The 23,319-nt window shown below is 40.6% G+C and overlaps 2 protein-coding genes across 7 annotated transcripts in view; one reads left to right on the top strand and one right to left on the bottom strand.

Moving 5' to 3' along the window:
* Positions 1-19,961, bottom strand: part of LOC134341470 (frizzled-3-like) — a 99,868-nt gene extending 79,907 nt beyond the window's left edge. The window contains exons 1-4 of one of the 4 annotated variants that reach the window (XM_063039341.1): positions 19,840-19,957; positions 17,873-18,194; positions 14,979-15,042; positions 7,539-8,085 (exon numbers count right to left, since the gene is read on the bottom strand). In XM_063039341.1, the coding sequence (XP_062895411.1) occupies positions 7,539-7,733 (195 nt within the window). In that variant the 5' untranslated portion in view covers positions 7,734-8,085; positions 14,979-15,042; positions 17,873-18,194; positions 19,840-19,957. Of the gene's footprint in view, positions 1-7,538; positions 8,086-14,978; positions 15,043-17,872; positions 18,195-19,839 lie in introns of all 4 variants that reach the window. The other 3 variants (XM_063039347.1, XM_063039332.1, XM_063039355.1) reach the window with 3 other exon arrangements.
* A 105-nt stretch (positions 19,962-20,066) lies between these two features.
* The window catches only part of fbxo16 (F-box protein 16), a 62,123-nt gene continuing 58,870 nt past the window's right edge, over positions 20,067-23,319 (top strand). For all 3 annotated transcript variants that reach the window (XM_063071597.1, XM_063071589.1, XM_063071579.1), the window contains exon 1: positions 20,067-20,183. The gene's annotated coding sequence lies outside the window, so the exon portion shown is untranslated. The remainder of the gene's footprint in view (positions 20,184-23,319) is intronic.

Here is a 23,319-nt window from a genome sequence, read left to right as displayed (position 1 = left end):
TCTAATCCTGAAATTCAACACAAATCTTTTTTGCACCCTTTCCAGTTTAATCACATTTCCCATAACAGGGTGATAAAACTGTACACAGTACTCCAAGCGCAGCCCTAGCAACAACTTAGGATGTTATGTCGTCCAACTCCTATACTCAATGACCTGACTGAAGACCTGCATACTACATGACTTTTTCCACTACCGTCTATCTGTGACAAGGCTTTCAATAAACTATGCATTTGTTTTAAGTCCCTCTGTTCTGTTACACTCTCTAATGCCCTATATTGTACAAATCTTATGCTGGTTTGATTTTCCACCTCACAGTTATCCGTATTGAAACCCATTTGCCACTCCACAATTCTTTTCCCTAGGAGTTGTGCATTGACATCCAAATCATTTATATAAATAGCTAAATGACCAAGGTTAATATGTTGACAGTCTCTAATAGGTGTCAGACGCGTGCACGAGTGTGGTCGTTAGACACTACACCGTGCTTAGAGCAAACAGTTGTTAAATAGCATCAACTGCAGATGTTTGTATTCAAAAAGCAGTGATTTTTGTCACTGATAGTTGGTGAGAAATAAGCAGCAAGACAATTCAGAAGTTTTGTTCACTGCAGTTTCAAGATTTCAGGCTTGGAGATGCCAGAAATAACCAGGAGTAATAATGAAACGATTTCACTACTTCAATAAGTTAGGAATTACAAAGAATTATGGTATTGACAATCTTCAAAAGTTTTCGGATGACTCTGCCATAGTTGGATGCATCAGCAAGGGAGATGAGGCTGAGTACAGGGCTACGGTAGGAAACTTCGTCACATGGTGTGAGCAGAATTATCTGCAGCTTAATGTGAAAAAGGCTAAGGAGCTGGTGGTAGACCTGAGGAGAGCTAAGGTACCGGTGACCCCTGTTTCCATCCAGGGGGTCAGTGTGGACAAGGTGGAGGATTACAAATACCTGGGGATACGAATTGACAATAAACTGGACTGGTCAAAGAACACTGAGGCTGTCTACATGAAGAGTCAGAGCCGTCTCTATTTCCTGAGGAGACTGAGGTCCTTTAACATTTGCCGGACAATGCTGAGGATGTTCTACGAGTCTGTGGTGGCCAGTGCTATCATGTTTGCTGTTGTGTGCTGGGGCAGCAGGCTGAGGGTAGCAGACACCAACAGAATCAACAAATTCATTCGCAAGGCCAGTGATGTTGTGGGGATGGAACTGGACTCTCTCACAGTGGTGTCTGAAAGGAGGATGCTGTCCAAGTTGCATGCCATCTTGGACAATGTCTCCCATCCACTACATAATGTACTGGGTGGGCACAGGAGTACATTCAGCCAGAGACTCATTCCACCGAGATGCAACACAGAGTGTCATAGGAAGTCATTCCTGCCTGTGGCCATCAAACTTTACAACTCCTCCCTTGGAGGGTCAGACACGCTGAGCCAATAGGCTGGTCCTGGACTTATTTCATAATTTACATATTACTATTTAACTATTTATGGTTTTACTACTATTTATTATTTATGGTGCAACTGTAACGAAAACCAATTTCCCCCGGATCAATAAAGTATGACTATGACTATCTTCAATGTTACAGTGAAAATAAAGATTTGGAGGATGCAATCTCTGATAGCAATGTATGAAGGCAGTCCATTATCTACACTCTGTATCTGCGCTACAAATGAACAAAATGAAAGGAATGTGCCAGTGTACACTGAGTAAATTCCTCCATCGATTACTTAGGAACTAATAGTTTTATAGTACTGTAGAAGCATTGATAGTGTTCTAATTTGTTCTGTATTTCATTTAAATACATAATTTGTTACTCAGTTAAAAAGGTAGTCTGTCTTTTTAAAAATATATCTTTTTAATTATTCCTATGAAACTTCGGCTAATTGGAGCAGCCACTCAATTGGGCCAAAATGTTCTGGCCCTAATGTGTCCCAATTAACTAGAATCCACTGCACATTCCTTCCCTTAAGCCACTTGCGTTTTCATTTTGAAGAATATTCACTACTGATTTTTCCTTCTCAACCAACAAGATTTATTCTCTTCTTTAGACTAATTATTTTTAGTTCAATCAGAGAACAGAGCAGCAGCAGTTACATTTCTGTTAACCATTAGAACCCATTAACTGACAAATTATCTCCACAGCAACACCAATCTCAATTGAAAGGATGGATATTCCAGACTAGTTTTAAGTATACCTCTAAAGAATCTGATGGTTTACCATGTTTTGATGGCAATCATTTGAAATTGTCACATGGGATTAAAATGAAATGGCAGCTGCTGGAAATTTGAAATAAAAATGCGGGAAAAGCTCAGCAGGTCAAGCCGCTGCTGTGGGAAATAAAAATGAGAATTTTCTACCAAGTCAAGGTGCGCTAGGTGAAAAGACATCTTTTCATGCTGCCCCCTTATTCATAACTGTTCTGAAAATTAGAAATGTAAAACTTCAGGCCATATTTGTTACAGTGTCTTTCATGTTCTCACATTCACACTCAACGAGGTGCACTTGAATGGCAAGTGTGAGAAAACTTCCAAAGAAGCCATGAGCTTTCATTGCAATGTCAGTCAAGGTCAGCTGTGAACTCTAACTACCCATTGACTTTTATAATCCTAATCATTAGTGCCACCAAGACAGTCCTCATTGAGGCAACAATCCCATGGGAGGAAGCAGTGGAGACTGCCCATGAGTGGAAGAGGCTGAAGTACTCTGAGCTGGCACCTGAGTATAAGGAAACTAGCTGGAGGACCATCATCTACCTTGTGGAGGTAAGATGCTGGGGCTTCTCGGTGATGTGGCAGTGACTGAAGCGAGGCTAGGAGGTACCAGAGAGATGGATGAAAAGGAAGAAAAAAGCAGCTTCTGGCTGTGGCTAAGGACAGAAATTGGGGGCCTGACTAACCCCACTAAAAGTTGCAGGGGGTGGCAGGGAAATATCCCTGCCACTGCTCTGCCCCCAGGAGATGTACTAGGGTTAAGGGAGCAAAACATCAATGAATGGTGGTCCCTAGCTGATGACCCTACGCTGATCTAAGGGCACTGTTGGAGGTGTAGCAGGCAGCAATGCCAAGCAGGAAAAAAATAATCCTGTAAATCTCAGTTAACTCCTCCAAGGAACACTCAACAAGTTTCACTGGTTTCCACCTGTAGAAGAATGAAAGAGTTCACACTATATAATATACTTTGTTACAAAATGCAGATAAAAAGGACTTGTTAAACAATCATTTGATGCTGTAAACAGTCTCCTGCAGCTAGTGTTTTCCTTCATTACATCCAATCCACAGCTTACGTGCACACTGCACATTTCCACAGAGACTGAAAAGGAAAACACATCATATACATAGGACAAAAGACTGGATTTGACTGGGCACGGTGCTTCAGCTAACAACATCACTCAGCTATAACAATGTACTTTTAAAGCAGAAAGTTCCATTCAGCCAGGCAAACTAAATAAATCTAACACAGTATTATGGATTTACTAAAATTTGAATGGATTAAGTAGGCAGCACAGAGATTCTATTCCAATCCACTGTAATAAAGCTTCACGTACAGAATTCTGGAAGAACTCAGCAGGACAGCGAGGACCTATGGAAAGGAATAAACAGTCAATGGTTTTTTGATGGAGGGCCTTGGCCCAAAACATCAACAGTTTATTCCTCTCCATTGATGCTACCTCACCAGCTTAATTCCTCCAGCATTTTGTGTGTAATTTCCAGCATCTGCAGAATCTCTTTAGTTTGCACTGAAGGTCCAGGCAGTTTAATTCACTATTTTTTTTTCCACGGGGAGCAATACAGGTCAGGTGCAATGCCAGGTAATTATCTCCAACAGAGACCAAGAGTAGCCAGGTCATCAACTCAGGGTCATTTACTGAAGCAGCTTCTTTCACAAAACTGTAATAAACATAACAAAGGGAAAATAAGACTTAAATAGGTTATATACACAATGCTAATACCAGCAAGGTTAGTCTTACCCCAACAACATGAGCAGGATGGGAATGGACAAGATGATGAGAGGCATTGACCATGTGGATAGCCAGGGGCTTTTTCCCAGGGCTGAAATGGCTAACATGAAGGGGCATAGTTTTAAGGTGCTTGGATGTAGGTACAGGGGGGATGTCAAAGGTAAGTTTTTCACACAGAGAGTGGTGGGTGCATGGAATTCACTGCCAGCGACAGAGGTAGAGGCAGTTATAATAGGGTCTCTTAAGAGACCCTTAGATAGGAATATGGAGCTTAGGAAAATAGGGGGCTACACCGTAGGGATATTCTAGGCAGTTTCTAGAATAGGTTACATGGTCGGCACATCATTGTAGGCCGAAGGGCCTGTAATGTGCTGTAGATTTCTACGTTCTATGAGAATGGCAAAGTTTTGCGTCAAGACCCTAAATAGGATAGTATCCAACACGAGAGTTTTTCATATATCATGTTAAATTTAGAAATACAGCCTTTCCAGCCTAATGACCTTGCACTGCCCAATTATAGCCATAGTCAAAGAAAAGTACAACACAGAAACAAGTCCTTTAGCCCATCTAGTCCACGTCGAGCCATTTAAACTGCCTAGTCCCATCGATCTGAACCCGGACCACAGCCACCCATACCTTCTCATCTATGTACCTATCCCAACTTCTTAAACTTTGAAGTCAAGCTCATATGCACCACTTACACTGGCAACTCGTTCCACAATCTCACGACCTGAGTGAAGAAATCTTCCCTCATATTCCCCTTAAATTTTTTACCTTTCACCCTTAACTCATGGCCTCTTGTTGTAGTCCCACCAAACCTCAGTGGAAAAAGCCTGCTTGCATTTACCCTATCTATACCCTCATAAGTTTGAATACCTCTATCAAATCTCCCCTCAATCTTCCACATTCCAAGGAATAAATTTCCAGCCTATTGAATCTTTCCTTATAACACAGGGCCTCCAGTGCCAGCAACATCCTTGGAAATTTTGTCTGTACTCTTTCAACCTTATTTACATCTTTCCTGCAAGTAGGTGACCAAAATGGGACACAATACTCCAGCAACACACATCAAAGTTGCTGGTGAACGCAGCAGGCCAGGCAGCATCTCTAGGAAGAGGTGCAGTCGACGTTTCAGGCCGAGACCCTTTGTCAGGACTAACTGAACGAAGAGTCAGTCCTTCGTTAGTCCTGACAAAGGGTCTCGGCCTGAAACGTCGACTGCGCCTCTTCCTATAGATGCTGCTTGGCCTGCTGCGTTCACCAGCAACTTTGATGTGTGTTGCTTGAATTTCCAGCATCTGCAGAATTCCTGTTGTTTGCGTTTAAAAACACAATACTCCAGGTTAGGCCTCATCAACATCCTATACAATTTCAATGTAACATCCAAATTCCTGGACTCAATACATAGACTTATGAAGGCCAATGTGCCAAAAGCTTTCTTAACAACCCTATCTATCTGTGAAACCACTTTCAATGAATTATGGACCTATATTCCCAGATCCCCTAGTTCAACAGCACTCTGCAGTGCCCTACTGATCCATTTGATCAATTAATCTACTAACATGCACACCTTTAGAATGTAGTAGGAACCAGAACACCTGAAGGAAACCTATGTGGTCACTGAGACAAAGTACATACTGCTGGAATTGAATTTGGGTTGCTGGCGCTGCAAGTGTTAGGCTAACTGCTACACTACCATACTGCCCCATTTCTTACAAACATGTTTTGTGAAGATGAATTTCTCGAAGGGAAATTCTCAGGATGAAAATTTAAGCTTCATCTGTCTTCAAAAATTACTCCTTCAAAATTGCTCTGGGGCTTGGATCAGCCCTAATCAGCTTAGAGAATTTGAGATTCCAACTACACAGGTGCAAGAAAAAAAAAGTTGCAAGAGCTTGCCTCACAGGAGACTGAATAGGAAGCAAAATACAAAAGGCCTGGCAACAGAAGACAGCCTAGGGCAAACCAACATTTGATAGTATAAATTATAAATCATACAAAGGATCCACACCAGCAAGAGGAAACAGGACAGCAAGCAGATTGGTTTGTCTAATTTAAAATCATCAAGTGAGACAAATCGTATTTTTGAAACTAAAAATGCTGGTAACAGATGGGCTAGTGAACAGCTGAAAGAACAAGGGTCATCATCCTACTTTGGACCTCTCACAAGATGAAAGTCCTGATCAATGGTTCCAATGAGGAACATTAACCCCGACGAAGTCCTGTTAGGCCATGACCCAAAACATTCCTCTGCATAGATGGTGCATGACCTGGTGTGTGTGTGTGTGTGTGTGTGTGTGTGTGTGTGTGTGTGTGTGTGTGTGTGTGTGTGTGAGTGGGGGGAGGGGGAGAGGGGAGAGGGGGGAGAGAATGTGTGTGTGTGTGTGTGTGTGTGTGTGTTACATTAACCCATTGTTCTTTTTCAAATGATAATATACACTTCTGATATTGAAGAATCTCCAAACTATAGCACTCAATTTGTTTACTTCTTAATCCAGTCAAAGTTTAGAGATACAGCACAGAATAGGCCCTTCTGGTACAATGAGCCACACTACCCAGCACCCACCTATTTAACACCAGCCAAATCACAGGATAACTTGCAATGATTAATTAACCAACTAACTGGCACGTCTTTGTCAGCAGGAGGAAACCGGAGCACCGGCAGGAAACCTACATGGCCACTGGGAGAACATGCAAACTCCTTAGGGACAGCACCGGAATTGAACTCAACGTCCGAGCTGTAGTAACACCGCACTAACCGCTATGCTATTATGGCTGTTCCTTCTCCTGCAACTGACCAAACCTCAACTTGTAATCGCCAAATGCAAATTGAAAAATCAAATGTTGACTTCCTATTTTTGGTTTTTTCCTCTCCATTGAACAATTATGAAAAAATTAGCTCCAGAAATTTCTAACATCCAACACCCTACTGGAGACAAACTCACAACATTAATGCACAGAAAATCTCAAAGGCCACCATTAAAGAGAATAAAAGTTTCAGGAAAATGCAGAATTTTAACAGCAATGAGGTTACAACTTTACTGTTCCAAGAAAAAGAAATACAATAATTCATGAAATTTTACTCAGGAACAATACCTTTGCCAGTAATTCCATCTCCTCCTGTCACTGCCCCAAAATGTCAAAAATCACTTACCAATATTTAATCCTATGCTCAGCTTCCTTCCAACACTATATCTTTTCCAACTCAAACACTGAAATTGTGCTTTCATTTTTTACAAGAAACCACAAGGACCAAATTTAACATTAGGACAAAATATACAAATATTTACTTGCAATACAGGAATATCTACTTATTTAAGTATCTCACTCAATAGTACCCATATTCGCTCTTACAGCAAATTATGAACTTTCAATCAAATCAGCATGGAGAAAGCAAAAAGCTAGAAGTAATTATGGCAAATCAGAACCTTGTATTCAGTGGTGCAAATCATGGTCCTGAACAATCCAAATCTGGTGGTGAAGTCAAAGATATAGGCAACAAAAAAAAAAAATAGAATACTAACAAAGAATAAAAACTTGCTGTGCTACAAAAGCAAGAACAAGAAGTCATCTTACCTCCATTGCCAGGGCTGCTGTCTGTTGGTCATAATGATTTAGAAGATTTGGCATAAAAGTCATATTATAAGGCAGGTCACGACACATTCTGAGAGAAATAGGCTCACAGGCAAACATACTGTGGCCATCAGCTTGTCTGAAGAGTGTAGACAGTGCATACAGCGTCAATATCATCACCCTAATATTCACAGCCATTTCTTCACAGTTCAATGCTTTGAATGCTAGTAGAGGAAAAACAGGTTTGCTAATTGAATGTTGGGTTTCTGAACCCTTTTCTTTGCTCAATCAAGCTTGAACTCCAAAATTTGTTCCCATTTCTGTTTCTGCCTTGGTTTTCTAGAATTAGTCTGGTACAATAATTAGCATCTTTTTCTTCCTCAAAAAACAATTCTTCAGTAGGTAATTAAAATCCAGATTGGTAGTCAACAGTTTACTTTTGAAGTGAGGCAAAATCTCCATATAGCTCTTTCAGAGCATTAAACATTCTCAACCAGTACTCATTCCACACCACAAGATTCGCTTCTCCAATTAAGGACATTTAAAATACCTGCAAAATAAACAAACAAGCCAGAGGTGATCATTGCCCATATGAATAGCACTCTTCCCCCAAGAAGTTAACTCTTAACATGAGAGTACATGTGTTAACAACCCTTTTGATGAGATTTGAGTATTACTCAGTTTAAAATAAGGAAGGCAGTGTGGAAACCCTGTCTGCATTCAAGACATTTTCAACAGGAATCACTTGCAAGGAATCAGAGCAGAAAACCATGCACCAATCATTCTGAAGTCTACTGTCATACCAAAGCTCAAAGTAAAATTTATTATCAGAGTACACACGTCACCACATACAACCCTGAAATTATTTTCCCTGCGGGCATACTCTGCAAATCTATAGAATAGTAACTATAAACAGGATCAATATAAGGGCAAGAACATAGAAGACTGTGCAAATGCAAATATAAATAAATAGCAATAAGTAATGAGAACATGAAATAACAAGATAAAGAGTCCTGAAAGTGAGATCACTGGTTGTGGAAACATTTCAATAGATGAGTGTAGTTCCCTCTTTTGTTTAAGAGCCTGATGGTTGAGGGGTAGCAACAGTTCTTGAACCTTGTGGTGCAAGTCCTGAGGCACTTGTACCTTCTACCTGATGACAGCAGCAAGAAAAGAACATGTCCTGGGTAGTGAGTATCTTTGATAATGGATGTTGCTTTCCTATGACAGCATTTCATGAGCTACTGAGTCGAATCCACTACTTGTTGCAAGACTTTCCTTTCAAAGGCATTGGCGTTCCCAGGCCATAATGCAACCAGTCAATAAACCTTCTATAGAAGTTTGACAATATTTTTTGATGTAATGCCAAATCTCCACAGATCCCTAAGAAAGTAGAGGTGTTACTGCGCATTATTTGCAATTACATTATCGGATGGGTCCAGGAAGTGTCCTCTGAGATACTGTCACCCAGGAATTTAAAATTACTGACCCTCTGATGAGGACTGGCTCATGGACCTCTGGTTTCCCTGTCCTTTAGTATACAACCAGTTTCTTGGTCTTGCTAACATTGAGTAAGATGTTGTTGTTATGACACCACTCAGCCAAATTTTCATTCTCCCTCCTGTATGCCAATTCATCGCCTCCTTTGAAATGGCCCATAACAGTGGTGTCATCAGCAAACTTGGATAGTGTTGGAGCTCTGCTTAGCCACATAGTCATAGTTGTAAATTGAGTAAAGCAGGGGAGGAAGCACACGGCCCTGTGGTGCACCTGTGCTGATGGAGATTGTCAAAGATGTTTTTGTCAATCTGAACTGACTGGGGCAGGGGTGGCCAACCTTTTACATTCCACGTGTCAATTTTTCCACGCACGAGTTCAGACGCAATTTTTTCACGCATGAGTTCTATATTAACATATTTTTACAAGAATTGAATGGGGGTACAAGAGTTGTATGGCGCTTCTGAACTCGTGAGTAAAAAAATTTACGCATGGAATGTAAAAGGTTGGTCACCCCTGGGCTGGGGTATGCAAGCGAGGAAATCTAGGATCCAATTGCACAAGGGGGTATTGAGGCCCAAGCCTTGGAGTTTACTAATTAGTCTTGAGGGGATGATGATATTAAATGCTGAGCTGTAATCGATAAAGAGCATCCTGATGCATGCATCTTTGCCGTCCAGTGTTGTGTCAAGAGCCAATGAGGTGTCATCTGCTGTGGACCAATTCAGGTTTATTATCACCGGCATGTGACGTGAAATTTGTCAACTTAGCAGCAGCAGTTCAATGCAATACATAATCTAGCAGAGAGAGAAAAAATAATAAATAAAATAAACCATAACAAATAAACAAATCAATTACGTATATTGAATAGATTTGAAAAGTCCAAAAACAGAAATACTGTATATTAAAAAAAAAAGGTGTCCAGAGCTTGCTTGTCCATTTAGGAATCGGTTGGCAGAGGGGAAGAAGCTGTTCCTGAAATCGCTGAGTTTGTGCCTTCAGGCGTCTGCAACTCCTACCTGATGGTAGCAGTGAGAAAAGGGCATGCCGTGGGTGCTGGAGATCCTTAATAATGGACGCTGCCTTTCCAAGACACCTCTCCCTGAAGATGTCCTGGGTACTTTGTAGGCTAGTGCCCAAGATGGAGGTGACTAGATTTACAACCTTCTGCAGCTTCTTTTGGTCCTGTGCAGTAGCCCGTCCATACCAGTGACGCAGCCTATCAGAAAGTTCTCTCCGGTACAACTATAGAAGTTTGCCAAGACATGCCAAATCTCTTCAAACTCCTAATAAAGTATAGCCGCTGTCTTGTCTTCTTTATAACTACATCAATATGTTGAGGCCAGGTTGGATCCTCAGAGATCTTGACACCCAGCAACTTGAAGCTGCTCACTCTCTCCACTTCTGATCCCTCTATGAGGATTGGTATGTGTATGTGAACAAACTCATTCGTAAGGCCAGTGATGTTGTGGGGATAGAACTGGACTCTCTGACGGTGGTGTCTGAAAAGAGGATGCTGTCCAAGTTGCATGCCATCTTGGACAATGTCTCCTATCCACTACATAATGTACTGGTTGGGCACAGGAGTACATTCAGCCAGAGACTCATTCCACCGAGATGCAACACAGAGCTCATAGGAAGTCATTCCTGCCTGTGGCCATCAAACGTTACAACTCCTCCCTTGGAGGATCAGACACCCTGAGCCAATAGGCTGGTCCTGGACTTATTTCCTGGCATAATTTACATATTACTATTTAACTATTTATGGTTTTATTACTATTTATTATTTATGGTGCAACTGTAACGAAAACCAATTTGCCCCAGGATCAATAAAGTATGACTATGACTATTCCTTCATCTTACCCTTCCTGAGGTCCACAATCAGCTCTTTCCTCTTACTGACGTTGAGTGCATTTCATCACTGTCGATGTGAGTGCTACTAGGCAATAGTCATTAACGCAGTCCACATTATTCTTCTTAGGCACTGGTATAATTGTTGCCTTTTTGAAGCAAGTGGAAACTTCTGCCTGTAGCAGTGAGAGGTTGAAAATGTCTTTGAACACTCCCGCTGTTGGTTGCCACAGGTTTTCAGAGCCTTACCAGATACTCCATTAGGACCTTCTGCCTTATGAGGGTTCACTCTTCTTTAAAGACAGTCTGATGCTGATTCTGATATTGCTCTGGTAGGCAAATTGGAATGGATCCAAGTCACCACTCAGACAGGAGCTGACATGTTTCGACACCAGCCTCTCAAAGCACTTCATCACTGTGGATTTAAATGCCACTGGGGGATAGTCATTGAGGCAGGCTACCATGCTCTTCTATGATTGAAACCTACTTGAAGCAGATGGGTCCCACACACTTGCCGAAGCAAGGGGTTGAAGATATCTGTGAACACACCAGCCAGTTGGTCAGCACAGGTTTTCAGTACTCGGTCATGTACTCTGTCAGGACTGAATGATTTCCTTGGATTCACCCTCCTGAAGGCAGCTCACACGTCAGCTTCAGATACTGAAACCAAAGGACCATTGGGAGATGTGGGTCTATGTGATGGTTCCTCCACATTCCAGTGATCAAAATGAGCATAGAAGGTGTTGAGCTCATCAGGAAGCGAAGCTCTGCTATCCCCATGTCGCTTGATTTAACTTCGTAGGAGGTATGACATTCAAATCCTGCCACAGCTGTCAAGTATCCCTCATTGATTCCAATCTAGTCCAGAATCTTCATCGTCCATGAGATGGCTTTCCAGAAATCATACCGGCACCTCTTATAGCATACTTGATCCCCAGACTTGAATGCCTCTGATCTAGTCCTCAGCAAATTCCAGATTTCATGGTTCATCCTGGGCTTCTGATTGGGAAAGACCCTGAATGATTAAATTGGAACACACTCAAGTACTGCTGTTTTACTGAAGTCTGTTACAATCCTGGTGCAGTCATTCAGATCCTCAGACGAGTGCTTGAATACAGACCAGTCCACTGACTCAAAGTAATCCTGTAATCATTCCTCTGCCTCCCGCAACCACGTTTTATTTGTCTTAATCACTGGAGCCTTGCCTTTTAAGCTCTGTCTGTATGCAGGTAGTAGTACAGCTAATTGGTCCAATTCGTCAAAATGCAGTCTAGGTAAGGAATGATAGGCATTCCTTATCATAGCAGTAGTTTAGTGTGTTGGGACCTCTTATGCTAGTGATAACAGGGCAAGGTTTTCTTCAATCAGGCCTGGTTGAAGTCACCAACTGTAATTTGAAATGCTTCGGACCATTTGTTTTCTTCAGATGACACTGGGCAGTGTTGCAAGTGCTTTCTCATAGTCGGCCACTGGTGGTATATAAACTGCAGTCAAGATCACTGATGAGAACTCCCAAGGCAAATAGTATGGTCTACATTTGACCATTAGGTGTTCTAAGTCAAGGGAACAAGAGGTCAACATAATCCCTATGTCGATACACCAAAGGGAATTGAGCAGAAAGCCCATGCCACCTCCTTTTTCCAGGGTTTGCAGTTGAAACAATTCTGAAAATCGTAAATCCTTCTGGTCTGACCACTGTGTCCAGTATGTTTGCCGATAGGCAAGTCTCTGTAGATCTGCCTCATCTGTCTCTGATGCAGCAGCCTTGCCCTGAGATTGACAATCTTATTTTCCAACAACTGCACATATGCCAACAAGATGCTGGGTAGAGGAGGCCTCATTTCTGTGTTTCAGCCTGGCTTGGATCCCACCTCTCCTGCTGCGTTTTCGGCCACAGCAATGACCCTTACTGCTTACTGCTCTGCATTTTACCATCGATCATTGATGTACTGTAATTTCGAAGACCGTTGTTAAGAGGAAATTTACATGCTGCAGATGGCAGTGAAAGTAATTCAAAAGTAGTACATTTCAGAGGAAATCTGGATCAATTTTCTGCCACCCAAAGAAAATCACTGATAATCACTGGCACCATCTTTATCGACATTCCCACAAACTAGGCTAAGTAAACAAATCCAAATAATTTTCTTTAAAAAAAAACAATGCTTTTTATTTCCACCACTCTGACTATCTCAGAATAGTGTCTGGTCTGCAAAATCCCTGGAGGTACTGTATGTTTAAATTACTTATTATTGCACTCAAGGAAAACATACAGTTACAGCATATAGCTGGATACTTGCTGAGTGTCTGAGATCCTATTGCTGCTATTGTTGAAGCTACCAATGTTTGTTCTGTCTTTTTTTTTTGGCATGTGCCTGCATGCGTGCGAGTCTGTGCGTGTGTGTGATGATGTCTTTTCTCATGGCTTTTACAAGACGCAGAGCGAGAGAGAGACTGTGTGATGTGTCAATCTACAGGCATAACCATAAGATTATTCTAAATGACTCTAAAATTATTTTTGTGAACCAAATTATTTTTGTCAACCAAATGTTGACTTCATTCCTGTAAAACAGGCTGTATTGTACACAGCCCTCTGCTCAGGGCCTCATATCAAATAATTTATCAACAACTTATATATAAACCCAACAATATGGTGAAGCAGAGATGGTCCAAGGTTGTCATTAGTATCTAGGGAGGATTTAGATGGTGCAGTAAAGACCTGTCAGTAATTAAGGTCACAATATATTGTGGGTCTATTTATTAAATAATCATGCTATACAATTGATAAACAATGGGCAGCATAGAATATATTTACAATATCCTGTCAATTATCTTGTAGCATTGGCAAAGGTAAAATACAGTATGTTCAGAACCATGTGCCAATTTTCAGTTTTTAACAAAAATCAAATCCCATTAATGTAAAACAACAGGAATTCTGCAGATGCTGGAAATACAAGCAACACACATCAAAGTTGCTGGTGAACGCAGCAGGCCAAGCAGCATCTGTAGGAAGAGGTGCAGTCGACGTTTCAGGCCGAGACCCTTCGTCAGGACTAACTGAAGGAAGAGTGAGTAAGGGATTTGAAAGTTGGAGGGGGAGGGGGAGATCCAAAATGATAGGAGAAGACAGGAGGGGGAGGGATAGAGCCAAGAGCTGGACAGGTGATTGGCAAAAGGAGATACGAGAGGATCATGGGACAGGAGGTCTGGGAAGAAAGACAGGGGGGGGGGACCCAGAGGATGGGCAAGAGGTATATTCAGAGGGACAGAGGGAGAAAAAGGAGAGTGAGAGAAAGAATGTGTGCATAAAAATAAGTAACAGATGGGGTACAACGGGGAGGTGGGGCCTAGCAGAAGTTAGAGAAGTCGATGTTCATGCCATCAGGTTGGAGGCTACCCAGACGGAATATAAAATGTTGTTCCTCCAACCTGAGTGTGGCTTCACCTTTACAGTAGAGGAGGCCGTGGATAGACATGTCAGAATGGGAATGGGATGTGGAATTAAAATGTGTGGCCACTGGGAGATCCTGCTTTCTCTGGCGGACAGAGCGTAGATGTTCAGCAAAGCGGTCTCCCAGTCTGCGTCGGGTCTTGCCAATATATAAAAGACCACATCGGGAGCACCGGACGCAGTATATCACCCCAGTCGACTCACAGGTGAAGTGTCGCCTCACCTGGAAGGACTGTTTGGGGCCCTGAATGGTGGTAAGGGAGGAAGTGTAAGGGCATGTGTAGCACTTGTTCCGCTTACACGGATAAGTGCCAGGAGGGAGATCAGTGGGGAGGAATGGGGGGGACGAATGGACAAGGGAGTTGTTTAGGGAGCGATCCCTGCGGAATGCAGGGGGGGGGGAGGGAAAGATGTGCTTAGTGGTGGGATCCTGTTGGAGGTGGCGGAAGTTACGGAGAATAATATGTTAATAATAATAAGAATAATAAGCCATTAATCTAGCCTTGATGCAACATCATGCACATCTTTAGGGAATCATATTCTGTAAATGATCCAACTTTACATGTCAGTTAGCACACAAGTCACTTTTTTCTGTAATTAATGTACTTCTTCACAAAATATTCAAAAATTAGCAAAACGAATCTTACCTCCTGAGGTACCACATCTTTTTGAGAGCTACCAACTTTGGTTCCTCCGTGACAATATTGACTCCTGTGAAAATAGCAGCATTTAAAGCAGATCTCTGGGATGAGGTTTGTGAATTCACAATTTTGCATACATGAGGTCAATATCCAACTAACCCCTCTTCTCACCAGCTAATTAATTTGCACGTTTTTGGTACCAGTTTGATGGTATCAGGTGACATTGAACACTGGACAAGACTTCAAGTACCTAATATAGCATTTCAATCAAAGCAGTTGCTTGAAGCTATGCACTCATTGTGGGTGTATTTTCTTCAAGCAGAACTTCAAAACTTAACATGGGAAATTATAAATAATCATAAAGATTATGATTATTAAAGATTCAAATTTCTTTAACATCATTTCCAGTACACAAGTGTAAAGGGGAATGAAATAATTGTTACTCTGGATCCCACACAACACAAAAAAACAAAAAACAATAATAATCAAAAAACATAATAAACATAAATATACAAGATACACACAGAATTTGAATATCAAGAGTTTACACCGGAATATGTATTTAAATAACCAGCAGATTAAGTCTCAAATTAACTCTGTTATGCAGCAGTGGATGAAATTTCTTTGAAGTTCTTGTTATGTTTACACTGTATGCAGGGTATCTGACCATATCTTTGTCCCTATCACTCAAGTCAATGCATCTTGCCTGACTCTGCAAAGTTCAAGTTCCATCAATTGGAGTTGTAAAAATCCAATTTCATGGTCATCCCAAATATCTAATGGCAGCAAAATTACTGACACTAAAATAACTTCAATAATTTAAGAGCAGGGAAAAATCCTAAATGTAATATTGTGAAGAAAAAAAGAGTGGATAATTATCTGCAATATGCAACCAAAAGATATTAGCTTGAAAGTTTCCACTTCTGACAATTAAATAATTTACACTGATCATCATTTTTCAAAGGGAGATTTATTTGATACCTTTGTTTATATAAAAACACAAGATGGGTTTAAACCTATTGGACAGATTAGAAGGAACAATTGCCAGTCTACAAAGTTCCAAGTTGAAGGAGTCTGATGTTTACAACTGTGAGCAGCACCACAGTAGCTTTGAATGGAGCAAATGAATGACAATTTTAATATCTGATTTCCCATTCCCACCCAAAGTATTGTGCTGAAGGTGTTTATTTCTGTATATCAGATCAGGCACTTTAAATCCCAATTGCAAATGTCTTAAAAAGAAAAAAAATAACCAAGACACCAAGATAATTCTAATTATATCCTTGTTCTGTGGACAGAGTGTGGGAATTTGTCTTATTTGGAGATACAGTGCAGAACAGGCCCTTCTGGCCCAACAAGCCATGCCACCCAGCAACCCACCTACTTAATCCTGGTCTAATCACAGGGCAATTTACAATAACCAAATAACCTACTAACCAGTAAGCCTTTGGACTGTGGGAGGAAACCAGAGCACCCAGAGGAAAGCTACATAGTCACTGACTTCTTGCAGCTGGCACTGCAGTTGAACTCTGAACTCCAAAGTCTTGAGCTCTAATAGTGCCATGCTAACTGAAATAATACCATGGCAATGCCAAAATGCTTGTTTGGTGACAAGCCATCAATTCTAAAGAAAATATAAGGTAAACAATTCCTTTCCAAACATCTGCTGCTGTTACACAAAATAATCTGCAGATGCTCTGATCAAAGCAACACTTTCAGTACGCTGGATGAACTCAGCAGGTCGGGCAGCATCAGTTAGAAACGGTGAGTCGACGTTTCGGGCAGGAACTCTTTGTCGGGACCGACGAAGGGTTCTGGCCCGAAATGTCAACTCATCGTTTCTAACTGATGCTGCTCAACCTACTGAGTTCATCCAGCATACTGAAAGTGTTGCTGCTGTTACAGATAGACAACTTCAAAGCTCATCATGCTGTGCTATTCACAAAAAGTCACAATAGATTCTCGCTTTATGATCACAAGTTTCTTCATAAAACCATTAGACTTGGAGCAAAATTAGCCTATTCAGTCCAATGAATCTCTTCTGGCATTCCATCATGGCTTATTTATAATCCCTCAACCCCATTTTCCTCCCTTCTTCCCATAAGGGACTCAGAATCAGACTTATTGTCAGCCACATCATGAAATTTTTGTTTTGTGGCAACAGTACAATACATGATATGAAGGCTACAAAATAATTACAAAATAAAATGCTCCAGTAAAATTAAGCCTGTATTTTTTGTGTATTTCTGTATATCAAGAATTCTGATACCAAGCTTCATCATATCTTTGCAACAATATAACCAAGTTCTTGAAACGGCTGCAAAAGAGAGTTTGAAGGAATGAGATATACTTAAATGGGGACAGTTGAAAAAGTTGTTATTGCAGGGAAGCATAAATGCACCATGGATTAAAATTGTTGCTGTACGAGTTGCCTTAAGTGATAACCTATTAGACGTACTGGAGTTGTGTACAAATCAGAATGGCTACAAAAGTCACTAGCGCCTCACCTGGCCTGATCAAGTTTCTTTTCAGCTTCACAACTTGCCGTAGTAAAAATTTAGCTTACTATCTCTTGATCATTAATACCATAATAATAGACTACAGATGAAGACTGGCCTTGCACTAAGACATACCACTGCCAAAAGACAGCAAACCGATGACAAAAAGTAATAATATCCAAATGCATTTTGTAAGGAATCTGCATGGTATTCTCAAGTTTCAGTTATAGTTCTCAGACTTAAAATGAGTTCAAACTGCAGGGTGGAGAAAATGTTCAGTGCCTTAAATCAGACTTCATTGTGGGGATGAAACTTGTAAGGAAAAACTGACTACAAATCAGCATTGATTAGCAATCCAGCTCAGATCCCCAAATATTTGTTGAAATAGTAATAAAAACTTACCATATTAGTGAACTTCATATCTACTAGGAATCTGGGCTCAATATTGAATGTGGGTGCCACAGTATCATAGCAGTTAGCACAACACTATGACAGCTCAGGGTGTCAGAGTTTGGAGTTCAATCTTGACGCCTCTCTAAGGAGTCTCTGTACATCCTCCCCATGGAATGCTTGGGTTTTCTCCGGGTTCTCTGGTTTCCTCCCACAGTCCAAAGACGTATTGAGTAGGTTAATTAGTCATTGTAAATTGTCCCGTGATTAGGTTAGGGTTAAATCAGGGTTTGCTGGGTGATGAAGCTCGAAAGACCTATTCCATGCTGTATCTCTAAATAAAAATAAATAAAATAAACTGTTTGGAGTTTTATTCTATGACTTGATGTGTTTTGTTCTTATGTCAGACAAGTCCAATAGGCATCAAAAAGTAAAATAATAATTCATTTTGCCACCTCTATTACCAAGATTTGTTATTTCGACATTGAATGGCAAGCAATTTATAGAAAAAAATTATTAATCCTACATTTGGTAAACTGGTAGTCAATTGTAATCTCAAGATTCTTCCTTGCTCAGCTCTGCCATAGGCAAGAGAAGGAAAGAAAAGAACTGGCACCCAACATTCAGAGACTAATTATTCTGTTATGATTTTCATATTAGCTCACAAAGATAAAGAAAAAGACAATTTCAAGGTAAGTGGTCTGTCAGAACTGTGGTCAGAGTGTGTTTTGCAATGCAAGGTGGTGGGAACTCAGCATATTCTTCTACAAATGCACAACTTGAATTATTAATTTTAAATTTAAAACATTATGAGAAATTGAGCTCAGGGGAATGCATCCCTTCATATTCTTTATCTTCCATTATTGCATTAAATCAAACTGAAATATAAAAACGTTATTCACATCTTTGCTATGCCACTCAGATCAATTTTTTTAAAATGTAAAACTTGGAAAAACCTGAGAAAATTTGCACAATCAGTTTTTCAGCACAAGTGGTGTGCCATTACACAACTCTAAAATCATAGAAATAGTTTTAATCAAAAGGTTTACTCTCTGTGATAAATATTTTCCCCCAACTTTTCTTCTGAAGTTTGCACCTGATCCTACATTTTAAATATCATTTATCTTAACGTAATAAAACGTAAATTTTCTATGCACCTTTACCAATGTTTTTGCTTTCAAATATGGGCACTTTGTAGAGATTTTGTACATCAAAAACATTCTTACGTTACACCCATGATCCCACACCCACCTTTGTGACACTGGTCGGAGAATATGCTTGCATTTTATCCCCTCCATAACTGGGAAGTGTCCTTCTAGATTTTTAAAATGACAAAAACCTTTACACCTGACAAAAATTAATTCCTCAAAAAGGCAGATCGGCCTCAGCACGAAATTAAATCTGGCATATCACTTTTTGCTCACGTTTATATTACCTTCGCTTCTCCCTCAAGCAATGCACAAGAAAATTGAAATGTCTAACGAGATAAAACAAGTTACAGATGTGATAACACCCATCATTCCTGGGACTTTAAAAGAAAAATAACTGAAATATCCATGATTTTTGAGCAATTAGACAGGAAAACAAATCACCCTACAAAATAAAAACACAATGCCACTAATTTTCCTTTGGGGAATAGGGGGAGGGGACGCGTTAGAGAGAGCATACTCCACGAATGATCCCAAACTCCGAATCAAGCGCCGCCTACACCATTGTCATCAATTAAGTGAAGCAGTAAAATAAACTCAAATTGACTTTATTAACCGATATTGGAGTAGGCAGCCCCGGTAATTTCAGATCAAGCTCAAAGACGTCAAACCTTGGGCTTCTGAACCTAATCCCCTTCTCACTGAATCTCTTTCAACCCCGCACACCCCCCGACATATCACCCACCTGCTGCCCCCACCACTCTCTCCAGCAACCATTCGCCTCATCGCCCTTCCCCCAGTTAGACCCAAGCTGCACTACTCCGGACTTACCGACTCATTTCCACCCGGACCACTACCGCCACGATTGGTTCCCCCCGCCCTCACCGTTCACACAACACCGATCACCTTCCATCGCTGGACACTCACCAACCGCTCGACTGACCCGAGCACTACACCTCCCATACGAGGCCTGATTGGCTGCAGGAACACGGCGAATGGTGAGCGATAATACTCGTCACCCGGGAAACGTGTTCCAGCACCTCTGATCCCGTGACAGTGTGCCGGAGACCCTATTGGTCCGCTGCGGAGGGGCGCTGGCGGAGGCTGTTACCGTGGAAACCGAGCGAGGCTGACTCGGGAGACGGCGATGGTATCGATTGTTGTTAGACAGAGAGGTGAGAAAGTGCCAGACCCATCTTTGTACCCTGTCAACCACAACCACAGGGTAATAGAGTCAGGAGCATGAAAGCAAGTCATTCGGTCTAACCGGTCCTTGATGCGTGTCTAGCTCAGTCTCATTTGGCCCATAAAACCTTTCCTATTCATGTACCTGTCCAAGTACTTTTTCGTGTCGTTAATCTATCTGCCTCAGCCTCTTCCTCTGGCAGCTCATTCCAAAAATTGACATTATGAGCGCTGTCACTAGAAAGCATCCAACATCAAAAACCCCCACATTCTAGGCCATGCTCTCTTTTCAGTGCCGCAATCAGGAAGAAGGTACGGGAGCCACAGCGCCCACTCCACCAGGTTCAGGAATAATTATTATCCTTCAGCCATCAGGCTCTTGAGCCAAAGGGAATAACTTCACTCGCCCTTCGCTAAACTGTTGGACTTTCTTTCAAGGACTCTTTATATGATGTTTTTGACGTTTATCGTTTGTTTATATATTATTGTTGTTTTTGTTTTTGTATTTGGAGTTTGTTGTTTTTGGCCTATCGGTTGTTGTCTGTCCTGTTGGGTGCGGTCTTTCATTGATTCTGTTCTGTTTCTTTTGTATTTACTGTGAATGCCCGGAAGAAAATGAATCTGCGTTTACATACACAGCATGTACTGTACTTTGATAATAAATTTACTTTGAACTTTGACCAAGTTGCCCTTCACGATCCTATTAAATCTCTCCCCTTTCAACTTAATTGATCCTTGATTCTTCGACCCGGGGGGAAAAAACTGAATGTGTTCACCCCATCTGCCCTCTCTTGTGAGAAAACGGGTACCAACCCTCTCTTACCTGACATATCTTCCCTGAAACATGTACTTAAGTGTTTAGGCACAAGATTAGTCTTCTGAGGATATTTAACTAAGTAGCTGCTTTTGCATGGCATCTCCCCACCCAGCCTTCATCCTGCCTTATCGAATTAAGCATACATCCTCGAGGTTTGTTCTTTCTCTTATGTCCCTGTATTAGCATAATCGTGCAACAAGTGAAAAAAGGTTTATGGATTGGTAGTTAATGCAACCCTGTCTGCTGTTAAGAACCTCTAAACTGAAATATGCAGATGATAAGAAAAATAGTAATAGATTTGGAAATTACTGTATATTGATATTGCAAATGAAATTAACACAAATGTTAAATAATAAGTTTGGTGTAAATGAGGATAAATATTAAATGCTAATTAATTCAAAAGAAAGTGCAAAAGAATTAGAAATCTAGGATGCTGTGCACTATTTTTTGAAAGTGGGAACAGATCAACAAAGCAAACAAGGCTTATAGAAATGAAGACATAGTGGAACTGTGCATAAAACTGAAGTATCACATCCAATTCAGACAACACTCTGGGAAGGACAAGGTGCTGCAGACTGTCCAGGAATAAGGGATTGCAGTTAGGGTGAGAGACTAGAGAAAATAATATGGTTTCCCTTAAAGCAGAGAAGGCTGAGAACATTAGATAGAGATATCTAAGGTTTAGATAAAGTGACTGATTGAAGACAATAAAAGGATTTTGTTATAAAATGAGCTACTGTATTAGCATTTGGAAGATGTTGCTATGGGTACAGATACAAACTAGCAGTGTTCAAAGGGAGTAGAATAAATCAAGGAGAAAATATGCAAAGATACGGGAGGAAACCAGAAAAGAGCAGCTAACTGGATATCTTTTTGGAAAATTCTATCAATATAAAGAACCAAATGGCAAATTTGAAAATAATGCATATCTCACCCATTAGAGTCTTTACAATTAGGGATGTCAGCCTAGTTTATTGGCAACACTCTCACTTCTGGGTAAACAAGTAACCCACTCCCAGTGACTCCAGCTCAGAATCAACAAAAGGTAATAACTTGATAAAGCCAATATTAGTTGCCAAGATTGCTGAGAAAATCGTTAAGTAAAATACATAGACCAAAAACAATGCAATAGAAAATAAAATTAAAGGGCCAATGTGTTGCTGAATCTGTATTCACTCAGCATAGTTCTTACAATCCAGGTCTTGTTCTTCCCAATCTATCACAAATAGAATTTGAAGCAGAACACTGTCAAAAGCCTTATAGAAGTTGAATTGAGCTGGGATGTAGAAGATTTCACTTTTGGTATTTTGAGTGTTGTTTAAGAATTGGACACATTTTCAAATTCAATGCTGCGGATGTGCATAGTAAAAGGCAGGCTATGGCTTCCTGGTTTGCATCAAGACTGCTCATGATACTTGTCAGGTATCCCTTCTGAAACCTGTACCATTTAGCTGAGTTCTATCATTCATTTAGTGTAGAGATCAGGCTAATAGGCACATTACCTTGATTAGATCCCTTCATCTTTGATTTTAGTGGAGAATCAACACATTTGTCCCATCTGATCTGTACCAGCTCCCATGCTCCATGAAATTCACCCTCAATATTTTTAGATTTAACCCTATTAACTTTATTTAATGGTAGTGAGATCTGCAATCTTCCAATTACCTATAGAAATTCTAGAAATTCGATAGAACTGAGAAAGTTTTCATATATATTAAATATTTTTTTAGTCTTGGTTTGTCTTGTGTTTCTGTGATATCATTCTGGAGGAACAAATTGTATCATTTCTTAATGCATGCATTACTAAATGACAAAAGAGGACTATGTGTCCTCATAATCTAATCTAATCTAATCTAATATTTATTGCGTAACTTTATCTTCTGAAGGCATTTAAGGTTTTCTGCAGAACATGGTTCTATCTAGTGATGTCAGCAGCCGTCTTGTTCCAGACTTCACTGGCAATTCAAATTTCAGCTTAGATATCAAGAAAAAATGGCTTTTATATAGTGTCTTTGTGACCTTAATCCTGAAGAAGGGTCTCAGCCCGAAACGTCAATTTTTATTATTTCCGTAGATGCTGCCTGACCTGCTGAGTTCCTCCAGCATTTGTGTGTGATGCTCTGAATTTTCAGCATCTTTAGAATCTCTTGTGTTCCCAACTTACTTCATTGTCATTTAAGCACATTTTGGGATTTGTTGCTGCAACAGTTATTTTTTGCACAATAGAACATATCCTATTTTAATAATGGTGATTGAGAATAAATTTAAACAAGTTCACAGGAATATCTTCCTTCAGGATCTGTCTCCTC

This window comes from Mobula hypostoma, chromosome 2 (genome assembly GCF_963921235.1).
Source record: "Mobula hypostoma chromosome 2, sMobHyp1.1, whole genome shotgun sequence".
In the NCBI taxonomy this organism is placed as follows: domain Eukaryota; kingdom Metazoa; phylum Chordata; class Chondrichthyes; order Myliobatiformes; family Myliobatidae; genus Mobula; species Mobula hypostoma.
This window is presented reverse-complemented; position numbering and strand designations above follow the sequence as displayed.